Source organism: Pantherophis guttatus, chromosome 1 (assembly GCF_059756535.1).
Source record: "Pantherophis guttatus breed Tessera chromosome 1, ASM5975653v1, whole genome shotgun sequence".
Classification (NCBI taxonomy): domain Eukaryota; kingdom Metazoa; phylum Chordata; class Lepidosauria; order Squamata; family Colubridae; genus Pantherophis; species Pantherophis guttatus.
Window position 1 is genome coordinate 337,689,331 of NC_142063.1, and position 26,526 is coordinate 337,715,856.

The 26,526-nt window shown below is 41.7% G+C and overlaps 1 protein-coding gene across 2 annotated transcripts; it reads right to left on the reverse strand.

Annotated features, from left to right (window-relative positions):
* Positions 1-729: 729 nt before the first annotated feature.
* On the reverse strand, positions 730-24,463 carry LOC117667436 (galectin-9B). Of its 2 annotated transcripts, none has more exons than XM_034420760.3 (9): positions 24,315-24,463; positions 15,794-15,882; positions 11,968-12,175; positions 10,500-10,619; positions 9,093-9,137; positions 5,990-6,034; positions 3,882-3,970; positions 1,947-2,109; positions 730-1,166 (listed from the first exon to the last, which is right to left on the reverse strand). In XM_034420760.3, exons 1-9 carry the CDS (start codon positions 24,342-24,344, stop codon positions 1,020-1,022), a joined length of 936 nt encoding a protein of 311 aa, XP_034276651.2. In that variant the 5' UTR covers positions 24,345-24,463; the 3' UTR covers positions 730-1,019. The 2 variants fall into 2 exon arrangements, with proteins under 2 accessions (XP_034276651.2, XP_034276652.2); XM_034420761.3 differs by lacking the exon at positions 24,315-24,463 and adding an exon at positions 18,840-19,010.
* Between the last annotated feature and the right edge of the window lie 2,063 nt (positions 24,464-26,526).

A 26,526-nucleotide genomic window follows, 5' to 3' on the forward strand; every position in this document is an offset into this window, starting at 1 on the left:
GGATCACCTTTTTCCATCTGAGCAATTCACAAAGTTGCTGGGCTACAATTCTTTGCTGTCAGGGGAGCACTTGAGCATCTCCATCCATCCATCCATCCATCCATCCATCCATCCAAATGTGTTATAGCTGCCCAACTCCAATACAGTCTTTGTAGAATAGTGAGTGACCTTCCTGAATCAGGTTATGGCTCTCCCAATCACACAAGGATCATTCTAGTTGCTTTCCCCAGAAGCTATCATGAATAGCACATGGAGGTGGCTAGGCTAAGATGCTGGTCTCACATGGGGGTCACATGGCGAAGAAGACACTTTCTGAAAGTGTGTAATCTGGCACCACTTTGTGAGGAAGCAAAAGGAAAAAAAGGCACAGAAATGGCCATTCTCTGCTCATTTGCTACTGTAATGAGGGCTGAGAAGTGGTCTTCCTCCTCTTCAAAACTACACAAAGACAGAGACTATTATTTTGTAAGCTGTTTTTCAGCAAACGAAGTGCTTGTTAAATACTCTGACATCAGCCAAATGAACTGAGCACTTATCTGTCAGGAATCTTATTGGCACTTGTCCCGTGGAAGTTCTTTTCCCATTTATTTAAATTCTAGAGACCAAAGCCGCAAAAAGGAAGGATGAAATCCTGAAATTTCCATGGTGTCTAATTTGGAATCGGATTGTCAGTTTACCACACGTGAGTCAGCAAACAAAACTAGATATGAACAAAACGAACTTATATGATTCTTAAACATTGAAAAGAGCATTTATTCAAACTTTAAGTAGTAAAGCTCAACATTTTACATCAATTGCGCATCCATCCAAAAATGGACAACTTTAAGATTGGATGTTGCCTTCCTGCCAGGATTAACCCCTTAAGGTGGGAAAGACAAAAGGCTGTTGGAAGGAGGTTTCTTCCAACAGCCGGTTCACCGAACTGCTCAGAAAGTTAACTATCAGTTCTCCCAAACTGGTGTGAACCGGCTGAATCCCACCACTGCATCTATCCAAAAATGGACCTCTATTGGCGACCCTTAAGCCTGGATGTTGGCCAATGTTATGTCACCATCCACTTCAAGCAGATTTATCTGAGGCAGGTTATGCATGCGATGGTTGTATGCAAACTGATGCTGTCCATTCACAGCCACCTTGAAGCAGTGTCCTTCACACTGAATCCAGATCTATGAAAAGAAAATGCACATTTGTGATCACTTTAATGGAACCCGATAATACAACCTGGATCTTTACATTTTTATTTTGCCTATTAACATCACAAATTACCCATTTCCCAGACAGCCAAGCAGCAAAGCTGTTTCACAGAAGCCCCTGCAAAATCTGATGATGGCCTCAAAGTCACTAAATGATGAGTATCCAGAACAACTAAAAGTAACTTTGATACAGATTTTAATTCAGTTCTGAGATTTTAACCTAGTACATGGATTGGTACTGCACCCCAAATTTGGATTTATCTTAGAATCATATTTCAATTTTGCAAATTTAAATCCGAATAAATGCTTAGTAATAAGGATGAAATATATACATTGTATTATACTATATTATTTATACATTATATTATTAGTAATATAATATAATGTATTGTTTTATTTGGCGATTTATATTGTGCTAACCATGGTTCTGATATTTATTACTAGTTCAAGTTTAACAGTGATTTTAGTTGGTGACTGAATTGTGAAATAGCGATTTGCTGTACGGCCACTGTAAAAGTTGTTGTAAAATCAGATCTGGTAACTGGATGACTTGGCTTACAACCGCACCAACTTATGACCAAAAACCCAGTCCTAATTTTGATTGTAAGCAGTGTAGCTTTTAAAAGAGTGTTATTGTATGGGTGAACCAAGGATCCTAAAATCCATGCATTAGGCTAGCCTGATAAATGCCAATTTAAGTCAGTTCACGCAATCATCTGGCACAGGTGGAGCAACCAAACTGCTTTGACTTACGGTAAAGGGTTGGCCACGCAACAGAGGCATCCCACAGGGCAGGTGTTGCTCCTCTGAGCCCCATTGCATGTTGAACTTAGAGTTTAGAACAATCACGTTCTCATCAAACCGTGGGTTGAGATGGAAAGCAGTATCGTACCCCGCTTTCAGATTGATGTGGAACCTACATGAAAAGACCCAAATGTTGAGCTGCACAATTAGCAGGAAACTATCCACATCCAGAAACTACACAATGGACATTCCAACTTCTGAAGATACTATATTGCTGATTCAAAAGCCATGATTAATCTCAAAGGCCTGTGAACCTGGTGAGCAAGAATCTTTTTGCCAAACAGATTCTCTTTTTTAAGGATTTCATCAAGAGATCTCCACTTCTAGAAAAAAGGGGGTCACTCGATAGATGATAGATACAAAGGTAGATACAGATACAGAGATGAATAGAGATAGATAGATAGATAGATAGATGATATAGATAGATACAGAGATAGATGATAGATGAGATAGATAAGATATAGATTAGAGATAGAGATAGATGATAGATACAGATAGATGATAGATAATATAGATAGATGATAGATGGATGATAAAGATAGATAGATGATAGATAAGATATAGATACAGAGATAGATACAGAGATAGATAAGATAGATGATAGATAGATAGATACAGAGATAGATGATAGGTAATAGATAGATGATAGATAAGATAGATGATAGATAGATAGATAGATTAGATAGATAGATAGATAGATAGATAGATAGATAGATAGATAGATAGATAGATATAGACAGACAGACAGACAGACAGACAGACAGACAGACAGACATTACATAGATGATAAGACAGAGACAGGCAGGCAGGCAGACACATAGAGGATCGTACCCCATCATGCATGGAGGATGACTAGTAATGATAGGTAACAACTCTGAACCATGAGCATAGGTGACAGGTGTGTTCATTCTGTCACCCAAATGGCTGTGCTTCCTGGTTGGCCAACTTTCTTCCTGGAAGGAATATTTAAGAAGTATCGCCAGGGTCGCTCTAGGCACGCTGATGTTTGTTTGCGTCCCGTCTGCAACTTCTTAAAATTGCAGCATCTTTTCTAGAAGTCAGCATGATCCAGGAAGAAAAAAATGCAGGCTGTTTCAGAATTTACTGACAAGTGCAAAATGAGCCCCCTCATGGGCCACAAAACACCATTTTCCCTTTGAATTCAAAGTGCTGCACAAATATATTACCTTCAGTCACTGCAGCTACGTCACAATCAATTGGTTAGTCTTTAAGATGTCTCAAGGGTTTTTCTTACGCTGATGTACTTTATAGACATTTCAGGTTTATATAGGTAGTCCTCAACTTATGACTACAATGGAGCCCAACATCTTTGTTGTTAAGTGAGAAATTTGTTAAGTCAGTTTGGCCTCTTTTAATGACCTTTCTTGCCACAATTGTTAAGTGAATCACAGCAGTTGTTAAGTTAGTAACATGGTTGTTCAGTGAAACTGGGCTTCCTCATTGACTTTGCTTGTCAGAAGGTCGCAAAAGTGAATCACGTGACCCCAGGATGCTGCAACTTGTCATAAATATGAACTAAATATGAATTATTGCCAAACCTCTGAATTTTGATCACGTGACCATGAAGATACTGCAACGGTCATAAGTGTGAAAAACGGTCATAAGTCATTTTTTCCGGTACCGTTGTAACTTTGAATGGTCACTAAATGAACTGTTGTAAGTCGAGGACTACCTGTACAAATATCCTGGTAGATGATACCACTTGCATTAGACAGTCGTCTCAAAGGTGCTTTTCGAAAAGGCAACTGACTGTTTTGAACTGTGCAGCCCAAAACCATTCAATTGAAAAGAATTCTGAATAAATGAATCCAGAATAAAATTGTGTGGAAGGAAGTTTTACCAACAATATTTCTTAGTCTTTACCTCTGAGCAGAAGGGGACACAGAGCCTGAGACTATTATTGATTTGAATGGGAAAAGGCCCCCATAGATGGTAGCTCGGTAAGGGAGAGGCTGTGGAGAGGACACACACACAAAAACAGTATTAGATTTAATCTGCCTTTCCCCCCCATTTTGTACCTTCAAATAATCAATCAGAGATAGCAATAGCACTTAGTCTTATATACCGCTTCACCGTGTTTTATAGCCCTCTCTAAGCGGATTACACAGTCAGCCTATTGCCCTCAACAATCTGGGTCCTCATTTTTACCGACCTCAGAAAGATGGAAGATTGAGTCAACCTTGAGTCGGCCAGGATCGAACTGCCAAACTGTAGGCAGTCAGCACAAGTAGCCTGCAGTACTGCATTCTAACCACTATGCCACAAAGGCCGATTGTATACGGGGGTTCAGTGGAGTAAGTCTGAAAAAATCAAAATGTCTGAGGCCACCACATAATCAAATCCCTGCTCTTTTTAATGTGGATGCTCATTCACATAAAAAGAGGACTGGGCTTCTATTGCCATGCTGACTGTTTTGACCTCCTCCTGGGGACATCTTGGATTATCCACCTAAGCGTAGATTTTTCCCCTGAGAAAGTACCAATGGTCCTTCCTGGTCATAATTGTAAATGTCCACTATTGGCCTTGGCCTCTGGCATCATTCAGGTTTTTTCCAAAGCACTAAGGCCGTACCATGATTCACCACTGACCTCTTAAGATTTTTTTTCAAAAAGTTTTCTGGCCCAAGCCATTCAAATTTCCCACAATGCCCAAGGAACCTAGTTCAATCTGGTGCACTGTGAGAAATTCCAATGATGCTCAAGCCCAACCCACAGCACTGATTCCTTCCTATTGCAGCTCTTATTAGAAAAGATTATTAAAGTTGGGTTCATACTGGTTCATTTTATTAGATATCTTAGATTTATGCCTTCCTGGTCTTCTGGAGCCTCAGGGGGCATATATAACACTCCCTCCCTCCATTATCTTTGCATAACAATGACACAATGAGGCTGGTTGAGCTGTGAGAGAACAGCACGCCCAAAGCCCCCCATGGCAGATGGGGGGCTTTGAAGCGGAGTCCAACGTCTAATTGCCCACATTTGCTCTCCCACATGCTTAATCCTTAAGACATGTTAAGAACTCCTAGTTGCTGAGTTCCCATATCAGGCACAACCTACACTAAATCAACAACATTATGGCTGAATGTGATTGTCAGGACTGCCATCATTTGCTTGAGTTTCACTTTCGCTGTCAGTCTGAGGGCGGGAGTCGAAGGGGAGGAGGTTGAATGCTTGGGAGAAAGTGAAACTAATGAAGCCAACTACTCATCCTACCACCCAGAGACACCAACTCAAGGTCAAAACTCTGGGAATGGAATGCAATGACTCACCAACCCACCTGCTGTTGAAGCAACTGTTCCCAAAACTATTTATTCAAAACATACTTGGACAATAAGGGACAAGGGAAGGAGAGGAATTGGATGAGGAAAGTTAACCAGGGAATTCTGGCGTGCGAACTTTAGTTCTGGGTTTTGCTACACTTGTAATCCACTTGGCTTTTAGTAACATATACCTTTTATTACAAATGGAGTCGAGGGTCTTTCTTGACTAAAGAACCAAGTCGGGGCAGGACTGACAGTGATGGTCTGATTCACATAATGGGCAACATGGTGACTGGGTTCCCATGCTTTTAGAGGATCCCTACCTGAGTAGTATCAGATCCCTAAACATGTGGGACTTTGACTCTCATAATTAGGGTTGAAATCCTTCATAACTGATGGGCCAGAAAAAAACGACAAGTGCAAATATTGCTAATATGATAAAGAGCCTTGATAGTACAGTGGTCTACGCACCCTGTTATTAACACAGCTGCCTGCAATTTACTGCTGATTCGAATTTCTCCAAGGCTCAAGGTTGACTCAGCCTTCCATCCTTTCTAAGGTAGGTAAATTGAGGACCCAGATTGTGGGGGCAATAAGCTGACTTTGTATAAATATACAAAAGTATGAAGGCTATTGCTTAACGCATTGTAAGCCGCCCTGAGTCTCCGGAGAAGGGCGGCATATAAATCAAATAAAAAAAAAAAAGACTTACATAAATTTGTGGCTGAATGCATTGTCCAATGGGATAGGCACTTGGCTATGAAGAAAAAAAGAATAGCAGTCAGGATTTTACATGAGGAGGTTTTAGATTTTTTTAAAACAAAATATTCCAAATGGATTAGTTTTTATGGGTTAGTTTTTAATTGTATAGCTTTGGGGTTTTAAATTGGGGGCCAATTGATTTAATTTATTTTAGCTATCTTAACTTTTATATTGTATGTATTTTAATTTCGGCTGTTCACCACCCTGAGTCCCCAGGGGGAGAAGGGCGGTATATAAATTCAAATATAAATAAATAAATAAATAAAATAAAAATATACACATAAGCCAAGCATTTATCAAAAAGCTTGGGAATCCAACAATTCTTTAAAGCAGGACTGATAGTAATTCCTACTCAGTAAGACACATTTTTTAATCCTGGTTTCTTCTCTTCCTGCAATTGTTAACTGCTTTGTTATGCCAGTTGCAAAACGTCTGCCATTTTAGTTACCCATAATGCCCTCTAACAACCTTAACCTAGGACAGGGGTCGGCAACCTGTGGCTCCGGAGTCGCATGTGGCTCTTTTAATCCTCTGCTGTGGCTCCTTCCTTACATCCCTCTGCTGTGGAGAGAAGCAGCTGACGCCGCTGCTGTTACCGTCTTCGTGGCCTGCCCACTGCTCTTGCAGCGCCTTGCGCAGCACAGTGAAATTTAGCATGCTTCACAATGGAGGAGATTGGGTCCCCCCCACTCCTGAAGTCCATTATGACGTGGAGCCACAATGCGATCCTGCCCCACTCCCCCCGGCAAGAACAGCAGCGTTGGCCGTGGGGTGGGCCAGTGTCGCGGGGCGGAGAGTAGGTCGCGTGTTTCCCCAAGTGACCGAGGTGCATCCAGCACCAACAAAGGCTGGAAGTAGCTGCCCATTGTTTTCTGCTACAGTCTGTTGAGGGGGGGTAAGAGAAAGGGAGAGGGGTGGGAGTGAATGAGGTCGAGTTGGCCACTCCCACTCAATCACACTGGTTGTTAAATTATTGGTTCCCGGTGTTTTCTGTGGGAAATGGGTCCAAATCAGAGGTAGGTTTCAGCAGGTTCTGACCAGTTCTGGAGAACCGGTAGTGGAAATTTTGAGTAGTTCGGAGAACCAGTAGTAAAAATTCTGACTGGCCCCTCCCCCATCCATTCTCTGCCTCCCGAGTCTCAGCTGATCGGGAGGAAATGGGGATTTTGCAGTAACCTTCCCCTGGATTGGGGAGGGAAAGGAAATTTTACAGTATTCTTCCCCTGCCATGCCCACCTAAGCCACACCCACAGAACCAGTAGTAAAAAAGTCTTCAAACCCACCACTGGTCCAAATGGCTCTTTGAGTGTTTATGGTTGCAGACCAGTGGTGAAATCCAATTTTTTTTACTAGCGGTTCTGTGGTCGTGGCTTGGTGGGCGTGGTGTGGCTTGGTGGGCGTGGCAGAGGAAGGATACTGCAAAATCCCCATCCCCACCCCACTCCTGGGGGAAGGATATTGCAAAATCCCCATTCCCTCCCCACTCCTGGGGGAAGGATACTGCAAAATCCCCATTCCCACCCCATTCTGGGGCCAACCCGAGGTGATATTTGCCGGTTCTCCGAACTACTCAAAATTTCCGCTACCGGTTCTCCAGAACTGGTCAGAACTTGCTGAAACCCACCTCTGAATGACACCACACCATGGGCTGCAATTCATCTTGCAACTCTGGGCTCTCTGAGGCAGAACCCAACTGTCATCTCTCCCTGCCAATGTTTACGAATGAAATCTTCCCGCCTCTCTGTTTCTCAAAAGATTGCTCAGTGTGTGGCAGAGTCCTAAACAGTTAGGATTGTTCTGCTTTCAGCAGTTTGTATAGCTGTATGCTGTTCTTGTTCTCTAACATGTATTGAGCTCCATCAAGTGGCCAAAGATAAAAGCTTTTATTGTTTAACTTTAAAAAGTTGGTTTTAGTAGTGCTTTGGCCCTACCTCCCTCATTCTGGGGGGAAAAAAAACCTAGGTGCATCCTGAGAAGCCAGACTCCATTTTCTAACATTCTGAGGATGCAAAATCATCTGGAAAAATCCAGCCTAATCTGTGGCGCATGTTCATCGGCAGACAAAAATCCATGTCCCATATACCGTACATATAGCACTGCTGGTAAAACTTGGACTTTATCTGTAATTTATTAAACCAGCAACTCAACACTGTTTATTTTGTATTCGGGTTCTTACTGTGTGTATTTCTATTTTCCCCCAGTTTCACCATCCTGTTCCTTTAATAAAACGTCAAGATCTAGATAGATCAGGTGTGTGTCAAACTCAAGGCCCGCAGGGTGCTTAGATCTGACCCACGGGGCCACCCTATATACAGCGGACCAGCCTGTGGTGCCTCTTTCTGGGAGTGGGTTGCAGGAGGCCGTTGCAGCCGAAAACTGAGCTTCGGAACCCGTTTTCGCTGGCAGAGTGCTTGGGCCACCACAAGCGCCCCTAACACAAGTAATGTTGAGCTGGTCATGTCCACCCTGGCCATGCCCCCCAGCCCCCCCCCGAGATCAAACACAATCCTGATGTGGCCCTCAATGAAATCGAGTTTGATACCCCTGACCTACAACTATCTCAGAATTCAGGCCAAATACGTTTACGTTAACCAGATTATTTCTATTTTTTTTTATTTGTTTGCTTGTTAGATTTATATCCCATCTTTCGTCTAGGAGCATTCCTTTCCCCAAAGTCTCTACCACAACAACCCTGTGAGGTAGGTTGGTCTGACAAATATACTACGTCATCCAGCTTGGAAAGTGGGATTTCTTTAGTATAACATCTTAATCACTTCACCACACTGGCTAATACTATTCCAACTAGAATATTTCTCTATTTCCTTCTCCATAGTCTAAGAACAGTAACAACAGGGGAGAAAAAAAAGGAGACATTTCCATTTTATATATATATATATATATATATATATATATATATATATATGTATGTATGTATGTATGTATGTATGTATGTATGTATGTGTATATGTATATGTATATGTATATGTATATGTATATGTATATGTATATGTATATGTATATGTATATGTATATATAAAGACTTTATGTCATACCTGTGAGAATGTTGGGAAAACTGAGTTGGAACAACCTGGATAGCTCTGGGGAAAAAACAAAAATCAAAGGAAATTGTATGAGCAAATATCAGAACAGAACGCTATCTCTAAAGCAAGGATCTCCATCCTTGGCAACTTGGACTTGTGGACTCTGAATTGTGAATTCTGGGAGTTGAAGTTCACAAGTCTTCAAGTTGCCAAGGATGGAGGCCCCTGTTCTAGATCAGTGTTTCTCTACCTCAGCAACTTTTAAGATGTGTGGACTTCAACTCCCAGAATTCCTCAGGCAGTGAAAAATGCTTTTTAAATGGTACAGATAGTGTTGCTTAATGAACGGTCATTTAACGACGCTCCAAGTTTACGACAAACACACACATACACTGAAGGTACTTACAACCAGGGGTGAAATTCAAAATTTTTCCCTACCGGTTCTGTGGGTGTGCTTGGTGGGCATGGCAGGGGAAGGATGTTGGAAAATCTCCATTCCCACCCCACTCTGGGGCCAGCCAGAGGTGGTACTTGCCAGTTCTCCGAACTACTCAAAATTTCTACTACCGGTTCTCCTGAACCTGTCAGAACCTGCTGGATTTCACCCCTGCTTATAACCCAGTTTCTGATAGAGACATACGCACACCTCTAGTCACATGACCTCATTTTGCACACTTGGCAATTGGCTCAATTTTCTTCAGTTGCAGTGTTCCATGGTCATGTGACTGCAATTTATTTATTTATTTATTTATTTATTTATGGTTAGTTTCCAGCCTTTTTGGCTGGTTTGTGCTAAAAACACGCCCATAGGAGTGGACTCGCTTTATGACTGCTGCATTTTGCTTAACAAATGTCACAAAAAACGGTTTCTAAAATCAGGTCCGTCATGTAGGCGCCTCAGTTTACGACGATTATGACTTAACGACAGAAATTCTAGGCACCATTACAGTCATAAATCGAGGACTACCTAAAATTATAATACACAAATGTCGCACTTTCTGACATCCTCTCACAACAATCCCGCCAAACTTCAAACGATGGAGAGGTGCGATAGGTGCTTCACGGCTGCTGATCCTGTCAGAGCTCCCCCCCAAAAAAAATCAAAGATGGCGACTAATGCCATGCAATCAAAGTTGTGTCTCTGTTGAAGTTCATCATATTTGGGACACACATGAGGGATTGTTGGCATTAGGCCACCACCTGGATTTTATTTTGATCTTCCCCCCTCAAATCACTCGAGAAACTGTCAGAAAATCTTTGCATTATTCAAAGACCGGAAGGAAAGAAGAAAGGCATATATTTATCCTGTTTAAATACGCCACACATTTAATCCCAAGAAAAATAAGGGTACCCATTTGTTTATCAGAGGAAGGCAGGAGAGGTGTTTTATAAATAAAATGACATCAATGGAATACCTACAACTGGATTTTGGAAGCTGATCGAGACAACTTCTAGTTCTCCGGAAATTCCGATGGTATCTACCCGGGAAAGAGGGATCCTGTGTTTGAATTCCAAATACAGATTTCCATCGACGAGAACCTGGCACACAAAGAAGGGAGCAACTTGTCAAGTCAGAACAAGAACAAGTTACAACAAGAACAACAGAGAAGGAAATGTCTGTGGAGATTCTCAATCATCCAGCAATTATATACTGCCTCATGGTGTTTTACAGCACTTACTGGGTGATTTATGATGTCAGCATATTGCCCCCAACAATCTGGGTCCTCATTTACTGACTTCAGAAGGATGGAAGGCTGAATCAACACTGAGCCAGTCAGGATCAAACTCCAGACTGTGGGCAGAGTTAGCCTGCAATACTGCATTCTAATTTCTGCCCCATCAGGGCTCCAGGTCACGGTTGTCCCAAAGGTGCTTTTTCCAAAAGGCAACTGGATTTCTTTGCTTTTTCTTTGAAAATGTTTCACTTCTCATCCAAGAAGCTTCTTCAGTTCTGATCTGAAGAACTGAAGAAGCTTCTTGGATGAGAAGCAAAACGTTTTCAAAGAAAAAAAAAAACACCAGGAAGTCCAGTTGTCTTTTGGAAAAAGCACCTTTGGGACAACAGAGAAGGAAGCAAAACAATCGTTGAACTCACCTAACAAGCTAACCCCAGTTATTAGATTATGAATAAGGCCAACTGGGAAGTCACAAACCATGTTTTAGAAATGATAAGGACTAGATTCCCCAAAAACACTTAAACCAAGTTGAGATTACTGGTGGTGCTTGACTTACAACCAATCACTTAGTGACGGATCACTAAGCGAAGTTACAAGGGCCACCCCCTCTCTCCCAATTGTGTTTTGGGAACTTGGCAATCAGTCAGCATTCACAGCCATTTACAGTTTCCCACGGTCATGTGACTGCGATTTACGATGTTTTTGTAGCAAATCAGCATTTACTTCCAATTTTCGGCAAAAATGGGCCATAGTAAAAAATGATTCACTTAATGAACCCTGCAAAAAAGGCAACAAAAACAGATCCGATCCTGTGATGATCTACATTATGACGGTCACAACTGATGACCATAATGGTCATCACTCTCCATTGGGAGACTGTATGGAGCACCCAAAGTGGGTAAGAGACTGGAAGAGTCACTCTGTGAAGAACACGGTTTCTAAACTGATAAATAAAAATAAAGACAAGCTCAAAAGAAAGTGTGCCCCAAACTCCATTGGGTTATGTGTGCATTGATGGGGCCCATTTTGCATTTGCGAGAGCAGTTTTGCACTCAGCAAGCGATGCTTTGAGACATTTTGTATTTCACACATTTTGAAAAATGTTTTTCCATTGCTACAAGGTAAAAATCAAAAACCAAATCTAGTGATTTAAAAAAAAAAAAAAGATGGTGATTATAATCCACAAAGAGGAGATGTTATCATCTTCATACCACATAGGAGGAGATGTTCACAAGAAACCGGATCTCAAAAGGATGCCCTTTTTGGAAAACCATATCATATTTCCTTTCTTCTTCCTGCCAGCCACCTTTTTCGTGTGAATTGCATACAATACAGTTCTCATCAAAACGGACGTTGAAATGGAAAGCGACATCTGATCTGGGCACTTGGCAATTGCCACACTGAAAGTCAACCTGGAATCTGCAGAGAGAGCAAAAAAAGAGAAATTTACAGATTAACAGGGTTGGAAGGGGCCTTTTAGGTCATCTAGTCCAACCCCTCCCACCCATCTGGATGAGGACCATGTGGTATTATGGTAAACAGAAGAAAGATGGTCCTGGAAAACCACTTACAAATCTTGTCTTTTCTCTGCCCTACATACTCTTGGATCCACCATGGAAGGCAGCTCTTCCGCCTCTTCACTGACCTGCAAACTGTCCCCAGCCAAAGCCCCCCATAAATCTCTTTTGGCCAGCAGTTCAGAGTCATTAATTACCGTATGTTTCGGAGTATAAGACGCACCTTTTTACCCCCCAAAAGGGGGTGAAAATTTAGGTGCTTCTTATACACCGAATGTAGCCCTGCCCACCCACTGGCCCCCACCCTTTGGCCTCTGCCTGCCAGCAGTTACCTCCTTGCAAGCAAACAGCAAGAAAAAACAGCCCCATTCAGCTTCAGCATAGGCTAATTAGCACAAGTTGATTAGATCGGCCTCCCGATTCTCAGCTGATTTGCTCTCAGCTGTTTTGCACAGGCTCTTCTGCAAGCTCTTGGCTTGCTGCAAAGAGTGCTGGAGCAGATTTTTTTTTCCCTAGCTAAAACGAAACTGAAAGTAAAGCAGGCTCTGCTGCAACGTGACAAAATGAGGCAGGGAGAAAGATTTCTTTTTCTTTTTGCTCACCAAAAAAGGTAGGTGCAAACACTGGGAAATTTAGGGCAAAAGAGGAGAGTTCAAGATTTTAAAACACAAAAGAAAAAAAGGTCTATTTAACTAGGGAATTGTAATAATTGAGATGCTATTAATTGTATATTGTGTTGAAAGCAGAAATGGTTAAGTTGTGGTTTGGAGGAATATATGGGGAAAATTATTTGGTTTATTATTATTGGTAAATATAATTGATTGATTTGTAAGAAATTGGATTGCATGGAAATAATTGGAATATTCATGTTCATATTGATTAATATTCAAAAAAGATAGTTATAACTAATTGATTTATATAAAAATGTTGAATTTGTATTAAACAATTGTAATATTAAATAATTAACCAATGTGAGGATGGATATAAAAATAGATGACAATGGGAAGGGGTATAATATAGAATAGAAGGGAAAAATTGAATTTGATTAAGATTAGAGATGAGGATGAAGGGTAATATTGGTTTTTTTAAAAAAAATAGATGAGGAATAAATATGGCAAAAAGGAAATATAGAAATTGTAAATTTAATTGAAATGACTAAACACTGTTTAAATTTGTGAACCAGCCAAATACTCTGTTCAAAGAAAATACATTGTATGTTTGTATGTGTGCTTGTCTAAAAAATTAAAAAAAAACTTTAAAAAGAACAACCAAAAAAGGTAGGTGCGTCTTATACTCCGAAAAATACGGTAAACCACTTCCTGATGTGCCAGGAATGAGCTCATCCTCCTGCGAGCCGGCCTCCGAGGAAGAGTGAGAGGAGTGATCCAAGGGAGACATCACAGGGTCATGGCTCCCCAACCCTGTTTTACAATATGAATGTGCTAGAATGGGTTTGTTTAAGAAGTGTTTGTAGGTTCAACCTGACCAGCAATTTCTTGGTACTTATTTGCAAAACTTCAATGAAGATCAACAGAGGATGCTGTTAATATGACTGCATTACATCCTACAACATCTTGAATCTCCAAAGACCTATGCAAGGGTCCTCTTTGTAGACTTCAGCTCAGCATTCAATACCATCATTCCGGATATTCTTCTAAGTAAACTAAACCAGCTAGTGGCACCTGACCACACTTGTAAATGGATCATAAGCTTCCTAACAGACAGGAAGCAGCAGGTGAAGCCAAGCAGAATCACATCACATGCCTGCACAATTAGCACAGGGGCCCCCCAGGACTGTGTGCTCTCTCCACTACTCTTCTCTCTATACACCAATGACTCAGTGGTGGGTTCCTCCCAGTTCGGTCCGGTTCGGCAGAGCCGGTAGCGGTGACGATATGACGTCACCGAACCGGTTCTCCCCCCCTGCCCTCCCACCCCCCCCACGTTATTCTTACCTTTTATTTGGTCCCACCCCCAATCTATTGCTGCCTCCTGAGTCCCAGCTGATGACTAGAGGGAAAAAAACTGTTTAAACTCTTGCCGCGGGGCTTCAAAAGGCCGTCCTACAGCTGATCAGTGTTAAAAGCAAACAAATGAGTCGGGTCGTAAGTGCGAGGACTGGTTGTAAGTGCGAGGACCTTCCAGAAATGACTCTGACCAGCTAGCCACGCCCACCTAGTCACATGACCTCCAAGCCACACCCACAAAATAAGCCACGCCCACAGAACCGGTAGTAAAAAAATTTAGAACCCACCCCTGCAATGACTGCATCTCAAACGATCCCTCTGTTAAAATACCGAAGTTTGCAGATGATACAACAGCGATTGGTCTCATTCGAGACAACAATGAATCTGCATACAGACGGGAGGTTGAACAACTAGCCAGAACAATCTTGAACTAAATACACTCAAAACTGTAAAAATGGTGGTGGATTTTAGAAGAAACCCACCTATACTACCACCTCTTACAATACTAGACAACACAGTATCAACAGTAGAATCCTTCACGTTTCTAGGTTCTACCATATCGCAAGATCTAAAATGGACAGCTAACATCAAAAACGTCATCAAAAAAAGCACAACAAAGAATGTTCTTTCTGCGCCAACTCAGAAAGCTCAAACTGCCCAAGGAGCTGCTGATCCAGTTCTACAGAGGAATTATTGAGTCTGTCATCTGCACCTCCATAACTGTCTGATTTGGCTCTGCAACCCAACAAGACAGACACAGACTTCAGAGGATAATTAGAACTGCAGAAAAAACAATGGCTACCAACCTGCCTTCCACTGAGGATCTGTATACTGCACCAGTCAAAAAGAGGGCTGTGAAAATATTTACAGATCTCTCGCATCCTGGACATAAATTGTTTCAACTTCTACCCTCAAAACGATGCTATAGAGCACTGCACACTAGAACAACTAGACACAGGAACAGTTTTTCCCCGAATGCCATCACTCTGCTTATCAACTAAGTCCCACAACACTGTCAAATAATTTACTAAGACTGTACTACTATTATTATTCTCTTCCTTACTAGTATCCATCTCTTCCCATTTATTACTATAACCATGTTGCTTGTATCTTTCAATTTGTATTGTTTTTATTTGTTTCCTTGTATAATTTGATATTGTTTCCTAGTACAATTTGATTATTAGTAACCTTGACTATCACTAAGTGTTGTATCTTTTTATTCTTGATGAATGTATTTTATTCTCCTTATGTACACTGAGAGCGTATGCACCAAAGACAAATTCCTTGTGTGTCCAATCACACTTGGCCAATAAAGAATTCTATTCTATTTTATTCTATTTTGTTTCAGAACTCATTCCCATCCCATCAATGGGATAATTATTGTAAATGATTGTTATACAATATGGACTGAAAGGTCCACCTTATTCAGAGATGGAACTTTCTTCTGGTTGTGCCTTCACTAGTTCCATGACTGTCTAGATATTTTGAAAAAATCTAGATTTTTTGGTGGAAATTCCCATGTACCCCTTTTCTCCTCCACTTAAATGACTCACCTTCTGCAGGACTTCAAAACACTTCCGGCGACTAATACGGTAATCCCATCTTTCAGGCCACCATAAATTGGACCACTAAAAGGAACAGTCTGACCAGAAGTTAAAAGAAAAAAAAATAGCCATTAAATGGAGAATCTGCTGCAGCTCAAAGACATTAATTCAACTGGTTCATGAATAAATGCCTGGGAAATATAATAACATGTCTGCCTCCATCCTACCCTGAAAGTGCTTTAAAACACTTTTTCTCAATCTGAGAACTTTCAAGATGTATGGACTTCAATTCCCAGCATTCCCCAGGTCCACCACCAGTAATAGTTTGCTCAACCAAAAGCACCTGACAACTGTTAAACCGGTATTTGTCAACCTTGGGTAGTCTAAGATGTCCGGACTTCATCTCCCAGAATTCCCCAGACAGAGAGCTGCTTGAAGGATTCCGGGAGTTGAAGTCCATACCTCTTAAAGTGCCCAACATTGAGACACACAACAATATATACAGAGAGTAATGACTGAACCTCAGTCTTTACCCAGGCATATTTTAGCTTCACCTTGCATCTTAATTTATTTATTTTATTTATGTTTTTAGTATATATCTTTGGGAGTACGTGTTTATCTTTTATGATTTTAAGCAGTGGTGGGATTCAAATAATTAACCAGTTCTCTGCCCTAATGACCGGCTGGGTGGGCATGGCCATGATGGGCGCGGCCAGGGGGTGTGACAGGCAGCACTCGGCCTCCCTGCAGCCTCCTGGGAGCAAAAGCGGGCCACGGGGGGTGGGGGTGTGTGCTGCACCCTGTTTTGGGCCTAGTAGGCCTTCCTGTAGCCTCCTGGGAGCAAAACCGGGCTGCGGGATGGGCATCGCAACCCAACCACCCCGCGGCTTGTTTTGGGCCTAGTAGGCCTCCCTGCACTTACCTGGGAGCCAAAATGAGGCGCATGGGGACTCCTGGAAGGGGAGGGGCAGGGCCAGCCGGCAATTTAACAACTGGTTCGCTTGAACCAGCTGAATCCCACCACTGATTTTTAGCCACCCAGAGTTACCCTGTGGTAAGATGGGCGGCCAATAAAATTTATAAATAAATACATAAATCTCAGGCAAACTGCATAAACAAAGAAACAGATAAAGCAAACAAAACAAAACAAGCAAACTTCACAAATAAACCGACAAAACAAGCAAACAGAATCCCAGCATTCTTTCTTAGGCCTACATACTCGTCAACATCTTCATCAACGATTTAGATGAGGGCATAAAAAGGAAACTCATCAAATATGGGGAAATAGCCTCAAGATCCAGAAACATCTTGACAATACTTGAACACTGGGCCCTATCCAATAAAATGCAATTCAATGGTGAGAAAAATAAGGTTTTACATTTAGGCAAGAAAAACTGTATAGAATAGAATAGAAATAATAATAGAATAGAGTAGAATATTATTTATTTATTTATTTATTTATTTATTTAGTCGCATTTCTATGCCGCCCCACTCCCAAGGGACTCTTGGGAGTAGAGTAGAGTAGAGTAGAGTAGAGTAGAGTAGAGTGTAGTGGAGTAGAGTTAAGAATAGAGTGGAGTGTGGAGTGGAGTGGAGTGGAGTGGAGTGGAGTGGAGTGGAAGGGAGAAGAGAAGGGAAGGGAAGAGAAGGGAAGGGAAGGAAAAGGAAGGGAAGGGAAGGGAAGGGAAGGGAAGGAAAAGGAAGGGAAGGGAAGGGAAGGGAAGGGAAGGGAAGGGGAGGTACCTGGCTCAACAGTAATAACTGTGAGTGAGATCTAGGAGTCCTAGTGGACAACCACTTAAGTATGAGCTTGCAGTGTGTTACAGCTTCCAAAAATATCAAGACACTCCTAGACTGTAACAACAGAGGGGTTGTATCAAGATCATATGAAGTGTTAGTACTGCTTTATACTGCTTTGGTGAGACCACACTGGGAATATTGCACCCAGTTTGGATGTATTGTAATGATATAATGATATTTATAATGATATTAAAAAAAGATGTTGGGACTCTAGAAAGAATGCAAAGAAGAGCAACAAAGACGATTAGGGGACTGGAGGCTAAAACACATGAAGAACAGTTCCAGGAATTGAGTATGTCTGGTTTTAGGACTAGTGGGGATGACATGATACCACTGTTCTAATATCTTAGAGCAGTGTTTCCCAAACTTTTGACATATGTGTACCCCTTCTATAATTTTCGTAACGCTGAGTACCCCTCTGTGGGCGCAGCTAAGCACGGTGCAGTGGATATTCCCACGTGATCCCCACCAAACTCTGGTGCAACGCGTACCCCCACCAAACTCTTCCCATACCCCTGGGGGTACGTGTACCACACTTTGGGAAACACTGTCTTAGAGGCTGCCACAAAGAAGAGGTGGGGGGGGTCAAACTATTCTCCAAAGCACCAGAGGGCAGGACAAGAAGTAACTTGTCAAAGAGTTTGGAAAACTTACCAAAGAGAGAAGCGACCTAGAACTAAGGAGAAATTTTCTGACAGTGAGAACAATTGATCAGCGGAACAGTTTGCCTTCAGAAGTTACGGGCGCTCCAACACCAGAGGTTTTTAAGAAGAGATTGGACAGTCATTTGTCCAGAATGGTATAAGGCAGAGGTCCTCAAACTTGGCAGCTTTAAGACTTGTGGACTTCAACTCCCAGAATTCTCCGGCCAGCATAGCTTTCTGGGAGTTGAAGTCCACAAGTCTTAAAGCTGCCAAGTTTGAAGACCTCTGGTATAAGGTCTCTTGTCCGAGCGGGGGTGGGGTGGGGGCTGGGCTAGAAGGACTCCAAAACCCCTTCCAATTCTCTTATTTCTGTATTCTGCTTATGGGTAAAATCATCTGGCCATACTTCGGCGACGTCAGGTATGACCAAATTAAAATAAATAATCAACTTGCAATCCCCACCCCTCTCGCTACCCTCTAATGAAGCAAAGCAAGGACCTGCTGGAAGCAGCTTGCAAACTGCACTCCCCGGGGATGGGGAGAAATGGAGCAGTGACAGGGGTCAGTAGAACGAGGAAGCAAGGGTCCTCCCGCCTTGCCTCCTTACCTACCGTTAGCCACATGCTCTTTCTGCAAAGCCCCCCACCGGAAGATAATCTTTTGATTTATTTTCGCTTTCTTATTTTTTACGATGGAGGTGCTGGGCAGCATCCCCTCTCCTGCGTCTCTACTTCCCTGTGCTTGGGACACAGCTGATTTCCGCTCCAGCACTTGACAATGAAGCAGCTCCACCCTCCCCCCCTCCCTCCCTCCTTCCCCAGCTTCAGTCCTCCAGGCCTGCAGCTGGCTGCTTTACAAAAAAAGCTGGGAATCCACCCTCTCTTTCCAGGAATGCCCACAGACAAACAGAGGCATAGAATCAAAAGGCTCCAGCTGGTCCAGAATGCAGCCGCGCGGGTGGTTATGGGAGCAACGGGGTGCTCCCATGTGACCCCCCTCCTGCGCGACCGATGGCTTAGGACCGGGGTATCTACGAGACCGCCTTCTGCCACCAGTAGCTTCTCACCGACCAGTACGCTCCCATAGAGAGGGGCTCCTCAGGGTGCCGTTGGCCAAACAATGTTGACTGGCGGCCCCCAGGGGGAGGGCCTTCTCTGTGGGGGCACCCGCCATCTAGAACGAGCTCCCCCCGGAGATATGGAGGATCCCGGACATGCACGCTTTCCGCCATTCCATCAAAACATTTCTTTTCCAGCAGGCCGGCCTGGCCTAACCTCCCCTCTTTTAAACTGTTTTTTAAAATTTTTTAAATTTCTAAATTTTAAATTTTGTCTTATGAATTTGGGGGTTTTAAATTCCGTTCTCTGAGCCAATTATTTAATGGTATTTTAACTGTTTTTAACATTGGTATTATATGTATTTTATTTGGCTGTTCACCGCCCTGAGTCCTTCGGGAGTAGGGCGGTATACAAATTTAATAAATAAATAAAATAAATAAATAAAATCACGGGAAGTATAGTACCGTTTATAAAACCTTAGTATAAACCACACCTGGAATACTGCATCCAGTTTTGGTCACCACATTACAAAAAAGATGTTGAGACTTTGGAAAATGTGCAAAGAAGAGCAACTAAGATGCTTAAAGGCCCGGAGGCTAAAACATATGAAGAACTTGCAGGATTTAGGTTTGGCCAGTCTAGAGAAAAAGACTGGCGGGGACATGATAGCAGTATTCCAGTATTTGAGAGGCTGCCACAAAGAGAAAGGGATCAACTTATTTTCTAAAGGCAAGACAAGAAGCAATGGATGGAAACTAATCAAAGAGGGAAGCAACCTAGAACTAAGGAGAAACTTCCCAACAGTGAGGACAATTAACCAGTGGAACAGCTTCCCTTCAGAAGTTGTGGGTGCTTCCATCACTGGGGTTTTTAAAGAAGATACAGGACATCCCCTTGTCTGAAATGGTAGGGTTTCCTGTTTGAGCAAGGGGCTGGACTAGAAGACCTCCAAGGTCCCTTCCAGCTCCATTCTGATTGATTGATTGATTGATTGATTGATTGATTGATTAAGTTGCCAAATTGACAAAACACCACCTTAAGAGATTTGGAAGAGCAGGATGGTTGTGCCAAACGGGGCTTTTTACTGTAGTTTTTGTGTTTACTACAAATCAAACATGTTCCTTTCCCTTTAAAAAAAAATCCCCTTACTGGGAAGGGAAATGAAACAGAGGATGTGCTAGAAAGAAACTGAAACAGAAACTACAGACGTCTTGTGATACATGGGTGTCACAAAGTCACTCAGAAGGTTGTGCAAAAAAAAAAAACCAATGTTGTGGCAGTTTGATCTTGACTGCAACTGTTATTGAGTGGTTTGATTTCTGGTGGCCGTCCATTTTAAAACACAACTCTGGGTGGCTCACAACAAAACTAAAACCCAGAACTAAAACCACCATAAAAATGTTCAATCATAAAGTCATGCTTTAGTACCCTTTTGATCATACTTCAAGTGCTTCAATAAAGCAATTTTCGGAACACTATGGATACGAGTTGCGTGTACACAGCTCTATGCAGGTGTTTGGTATAAAAATGTGTATGTTGTATGGCTGGGGAGGAAAAAGATGGCAGAAGTTGCCAGGAAGGGGACTGTGGACTTCAATTCCCAGAATTCCCCAGCCAGCCATTCCCTGACTTGAGGAATTCTGGGAGTTGAAGTCCATACATCTCAATGTTGCTGATCTTGAGAAACACTGAGGTTAGAGACCTTAACCAAGATGCCATCTTGAGCTGGAGAAAAATGGCACCTTCTCGGGAGTTCAGAAAAAGCTGAGAAACACTGCTCTAACCGGTAGCAGCAGCATTCTTTGATCTGTACGTGTTCACCAGTGGTGGGTTTCAAATTTTTTTACTACCGGTTCTGTGGGTGTGGTTTGGTGGGCATGGCATGGCTTGGTGGGCGTGGCAGGGGAAGGATACTATAAAATCTCCATTCCCACCCCAATCCAGGGGAAGGTTACTGCAAAATCCCCATTTCCTCCCGATCAGCTGGGACTCGGGAGGCAGAGAATAGATGGGGGCGAGGCCAGTCAGAATTTTTACTTCTGGTTCTCCAAACTACTCAAAATTTCCATTGCTGGTTCTCCAGAACTGGTCAGAACCTGCTGAAACCCACCTCTGGTGTGCACCTTGAAGGAAACAGACCAACATCTCCATCCTTAAGCAAACAAGATAGCCACTGTACTATAGGAAGTCTGACAGGTCACTTTAATGACTGTAGGACAGACATTCAAAAGGACATTTACAATGCAAATTCAAAGTTCTGAGTGATACAGAGAGAGCGGGGAGGGAGGGAAAGAGAGAGAGAGATAAACAGAGAGAGAGAGAGACAGAGAGTGAGTGTCATAAGTTTACATTTTGCATGCTCAGCAACCAGCCCACAATTACAGTTGATGCCAGAATTTTATGTTGTTTGGTTTATTTTTTATTGTTATTAGTTGCGAAGTCGTGTCCGACCCATCCCGACCCCATGGACAACGTTCCTCCAGGCCTTCCTGTCCTCTACCATCCTCTGGAGTCCATTTAAGCTCACACCTACTGCTTCAGTGACTCCATCCAGCCACCTCGTTCTCTGTCGTCCCCTTCTTCTTCTTTTATTATTATTACTATAACATAAACTGACATACAAAACATACAACATTTATATATAAACTTTCTTCACAGGTATTTCGTGATGGTCTTCTTTTGTTATTCACATTTCCCCTTATTTCTCTTTATATTATTCCAGGGTGGATTTGATTTAAATCGAGTTGATTTAAATCACGATTTAAATCATGATTTAAATCACTAGTAAAAAGGCTTGATTTAAATCAACTCGATTTAAATCATAATTTTTAAAAAGCAACTGTCATCTCTGCTACTCCTTTGACCCACTATTGACTCACCGATAGTCCCAGTGTTGCAGAATATACAGCCTCATGCTACATAACTAAGCTCCATTTCATGCTGAATAAACTATTTATGTATCTTAAATAGAAAACTATCTTAAGATAGATTTTTACCCCAAAAGTTTTTTATTAAAATAAATTAGATAAAAATCAAAAAAATCCGATTTAAATCAAAAAAATCTGATTTAAATCAAAAAAATCTGATTTTTTTAAAAAAATCATTGATTTTTATCCACCCTGTATTATTCCATTAACTACTTGTCCCTTTCATTTTTAATTACAGTATATTTCTCGTCATTCATATCAATTTTCTAACTTTTATAATTTAATAAATTTGTACAATACTAGACAATACTACACAGTACCAACCATAGAGACCTTCAAATTTCTAGGTTCTACCATGTCGCGAGATCTAAAATGGACAGCTAACATCCAAAAACATCATCACAGTAGCACAACAAAGAAAATTCTTTCTTTCTTTACTTTCTGGTCTTTCTATCTTTCCCCTCTATTTTTCTTCTTCATTTTTCCTATCCTCCAGCCATTTATACCACTTATGCCAAATTTTATAATATTGTGTCTTCCTTTTCTGTAAGTTCTTTTGTTAATTTATCCATTTCAGCACATTCCAATTTTTTTTTATCAATTCTTCATCTGTTGGTATATTCTCTTTTTTCCAATTCTGGGCATAAACTATACATCCGTCCCCTTCTTCTTTTGCCCTCAATCTTTCCCAGCATTAGGCTCTTCTCTGGTGAGTCCTTCCTTCTCATTAGGTGGCCAAAGTATTTGAGTTTCATCTTCAAGACATGGCCTTCTAAAGAGCAGTCAGCATTGATCTCCTCTAGGACTGACCGGTTTGATCGCCTTGCAGTCCAAGGGACTCGCAGGAGTCTTCTCCAGCACCATAGTTCAAAGGCCTCGATTCTTTGGCGCTCATCCTTTCTTATGGTCCAACTTTCACAGCCATACATTGCAACTGGGAAAACCATTGCCTTGACTATACACACTTTTGTTGGCAGGGTGATGTCTCTGCTGTCTAGATTTGCCATAGCTTTTCTCCCCAGAAGCAAGCATCTTTTAATTTCTTGGCTGCAGTTCCCATCTGCGGTGATCTTGGAGCCCATATTTAGCATACACATTTAATAAATTATTATTACTTTTATTTATGCAGTCATTAAAATTCATGTGTCGCCCTTCAGAAACAGACTTTTCATAATGTGCTGGGTAGATCCAACAAAGATAAAGCAGCTCCATTTGTTCAAAACAGGAAGAACAATTTTAGAATTTTAGAACTGCTTTTCATGAACCCAGGAAATGTGTTTCGCTGCACACTTTACTTTTTGTTACCATATTGGTAGTTCAGTATGATTTGGGTGATTGTTTTTACTATGTTTCTTGAGTTTTAAAGTATTATTTTGGGTTTCTTGCTTGGAAAAGATAAAAATGAAGCTTTGATTTTTTTTGGATTTGATGATCAGATTTGTTATGATTTTAGAAATACTGTATATTTTCACTTTTACTATTGAACACACACATATATTATACCTACGTGTAAACTCGGAGTAAGAACTATTTTCTTATCTAATTCTAACTCTGTTTTGATGTCTAATCTGTTCTTTTATTTGATGTTTCTGTAGTTTTATTTTGATTAGGAGTAAGAGATTTTTTTTTACTACATATTTATATCTGTACTGAAGAAAGTCCCAAGTAAATCTCTCTAGTTTGTCACTTTTTAACTTTTCCCCGTTTTTTATCCCTTTTCCCTCCATTGTTCCTTTTTTTTTTGTTATTTTGTATTTCACCTCTCTTTGAAACTTAACAAAACCGATTTAAATAAAATTAAATATTAGGTAAAAAATAAACTAAAATAAATAAAAATAATCCAACAGGAGGGGGTTGGATCAGAAGACCTCCAGTGTCCCTTTCAACTCTGGTATTCTTTTTATATAACGAGTAGAACCTTGTCCTAAAAAGCCACGTAACCTGGCCTTGGCGCAATCACGGTTATGCCTATCTTGGAATCAAGCGCACCAGGGGAACAGCCCGCCACAAGATACTGAATTATAGGATGCCTGGCGTCGTAAAGTGAGGTAGGTGGGGAATCCCTTTCCATCCCTTCGCTTCTTAAGCCAACCCAACTTACCGGTTTGTAATAAGGCGGCTGAAAGGTCATTTTCGGCAGCTGGCAGCTGACGATCGGACTTTTTCTTCCCACCTCAGAAGGAACGAGATCCTCGCAGATGCGGCGCCGCGCTCCAATGGACCGAAGCGGAGGCGCGAAGGGGTTGGTGTGGGTAAAGGAAAGGGGCGGAGCCTGCCGGAAACCGGGGTGGGAGGGTGGAGATAAGTGGGGGGGGGGGCGTCAGTGCTGTTCCCTAAAAGCCCGAAAGTGCTTTGGATGTGACCGAGGGCTGCTGCTTGTCACGCGATCTGCTTGCCTCCATTCCCACGACCTCCCCCCTCGCCCCCGATTTTCCGCATCGCTCTCTGGTGTTTCCCAAGCGCTAGTCGCGGAGATGGGTTGGAGGCAGCTGATGGGTCAATTTAAGGAGGAATTGCAACATGCCAATGGGGTAATAGTGATGCCCATGATCGGGGTTATGAGAGCACATCTGAAATACTGCGGGGGTGGGGGGCGTTCACACCACAGGGACGAACCTGCAGCTTTCCAAATTCAGCCTATTTGGGGAGGGGAGAGGGGGATCTCGCAAGTCAAGAACCTTCCGGTTACGATCAAAAAGAGGCAATCTCAACACAAGGTGGTTTTTTTTTTTTACAGTAACGCAGTTGGAAGGGACCTTGGAGGTCATCGAGTCCAACCCCCTGCTCACCAAGAGACCTGTACTCGGGGATTCGAACTGCCGATTTTTCGGATCGACCAGCTCAGTGTCTTAGCCACTGAGCCTCCAAGTCAGGTTCTTCATCATCCTTAGTTTGGGAAGATTGGTATGAAGTCACCCTAACCCCTGAGACAGGCTTATCCCTCCCACCCCCCACCCCTTCAGTTTGCATTAGAAAATCAATGACTTTTCTCTTTTTAAATTGTAAATTTTAAATTTGTCTTAAGCATTGGGGGTGTTTTTAATTTGTCCTGGGCCAAATTATTTAATGTGGTTTTATACTGTCTTTTTAAATTTTGTAATCTATGTGTTTTAATTTTTGGCTGTTCACCGCCCTGAGTCCTTCGGGCGTAGGGCGGTTTATAAATCTAATAAAATAAAATAAATAAATAAATAAATGAGAAATACGCCTGCTCAAAAAATAAAGGGAACACAAGCAGAAGACATCTGAGATCTGAATGAATGAAATAGCCTTATTAAATACTTTGTTCGTTACATACCGTAGTTTTGTGTTCCCTTTAGTTGTTTGAGCAGTGTATAAACTACTGTATGTAAAGAACAAAGTATTTAATAAGGCTATTTCATTCATTCAGATCTCAGATGTCTTCTGCTTGTGTTCCCTTTATTTTTTTGAGCAGTATATTTCACTAAGCGCTTCAGCTCCAAGAGTCTGAGTAAATTCTTTCAATCTATTACACAAGAGAGAGCAACCCCTTCCTTTAAACTAAACTAAAGGTTTACTTTAGTAAAGTAAATTAAGGTTAATGTTTGGCCAAAATGGGACACTAGTACTGAGTAATCAAAATGAAACAAGCATGTGACCCAAAGTTAAAAGTTTATTCTTCCAAATGCAATCCTCCTTTAAATGATTATTAATTGTCCGTCTATACCATTTCAGATCCACCAGCAGCCACTCAATAGTCTAAAATTAATGTAAACTAGAAAAAAAGGTCTTTCTGGGGTTTTTTTGCTGGAATAAAAGGGAACTGTGTGCCCAGCGTACTATATTGTTCAGAACAGATTTGGGCTAAATTCTTAACAATACTTTTGAAAGCAAAGCAGTGATATTTCAGCATCTTTTTTTAAAAAAATAGCTGTATCCCCAGAATTGCAATAGTGAGACTACCTCTTTAAAATGACTATGGTTGGCTGGGGGCTACTGTAGCTATTTGCCTACCTATCAGCAAAGCTAGGCACATCAATGCTCCTACCTACTAGCATTGGAACCAGAATGTACTCAGAAAGGGAAGCCCGGACTTCAATAACTGGGGAAAAAGGGGCACCAGGACATGTAATAGGTAGTCCTCCAATTTACAACCATTCATTTAGCAACTGTTCGAAGTTACAACAGCACTGAAAAAAGTGATTAATGACTGGTCTTCGCACTGTAGGAAGTTAGGACTCACCCCTCTCCTAGAAAAATGAAATATTTTAGGAAATATTCAAAAGACAGAATATTATATTTCCCTGGATGAGAAATGGAGAAACATGTTTCAAAGCAGCTTCCTGCCTCCC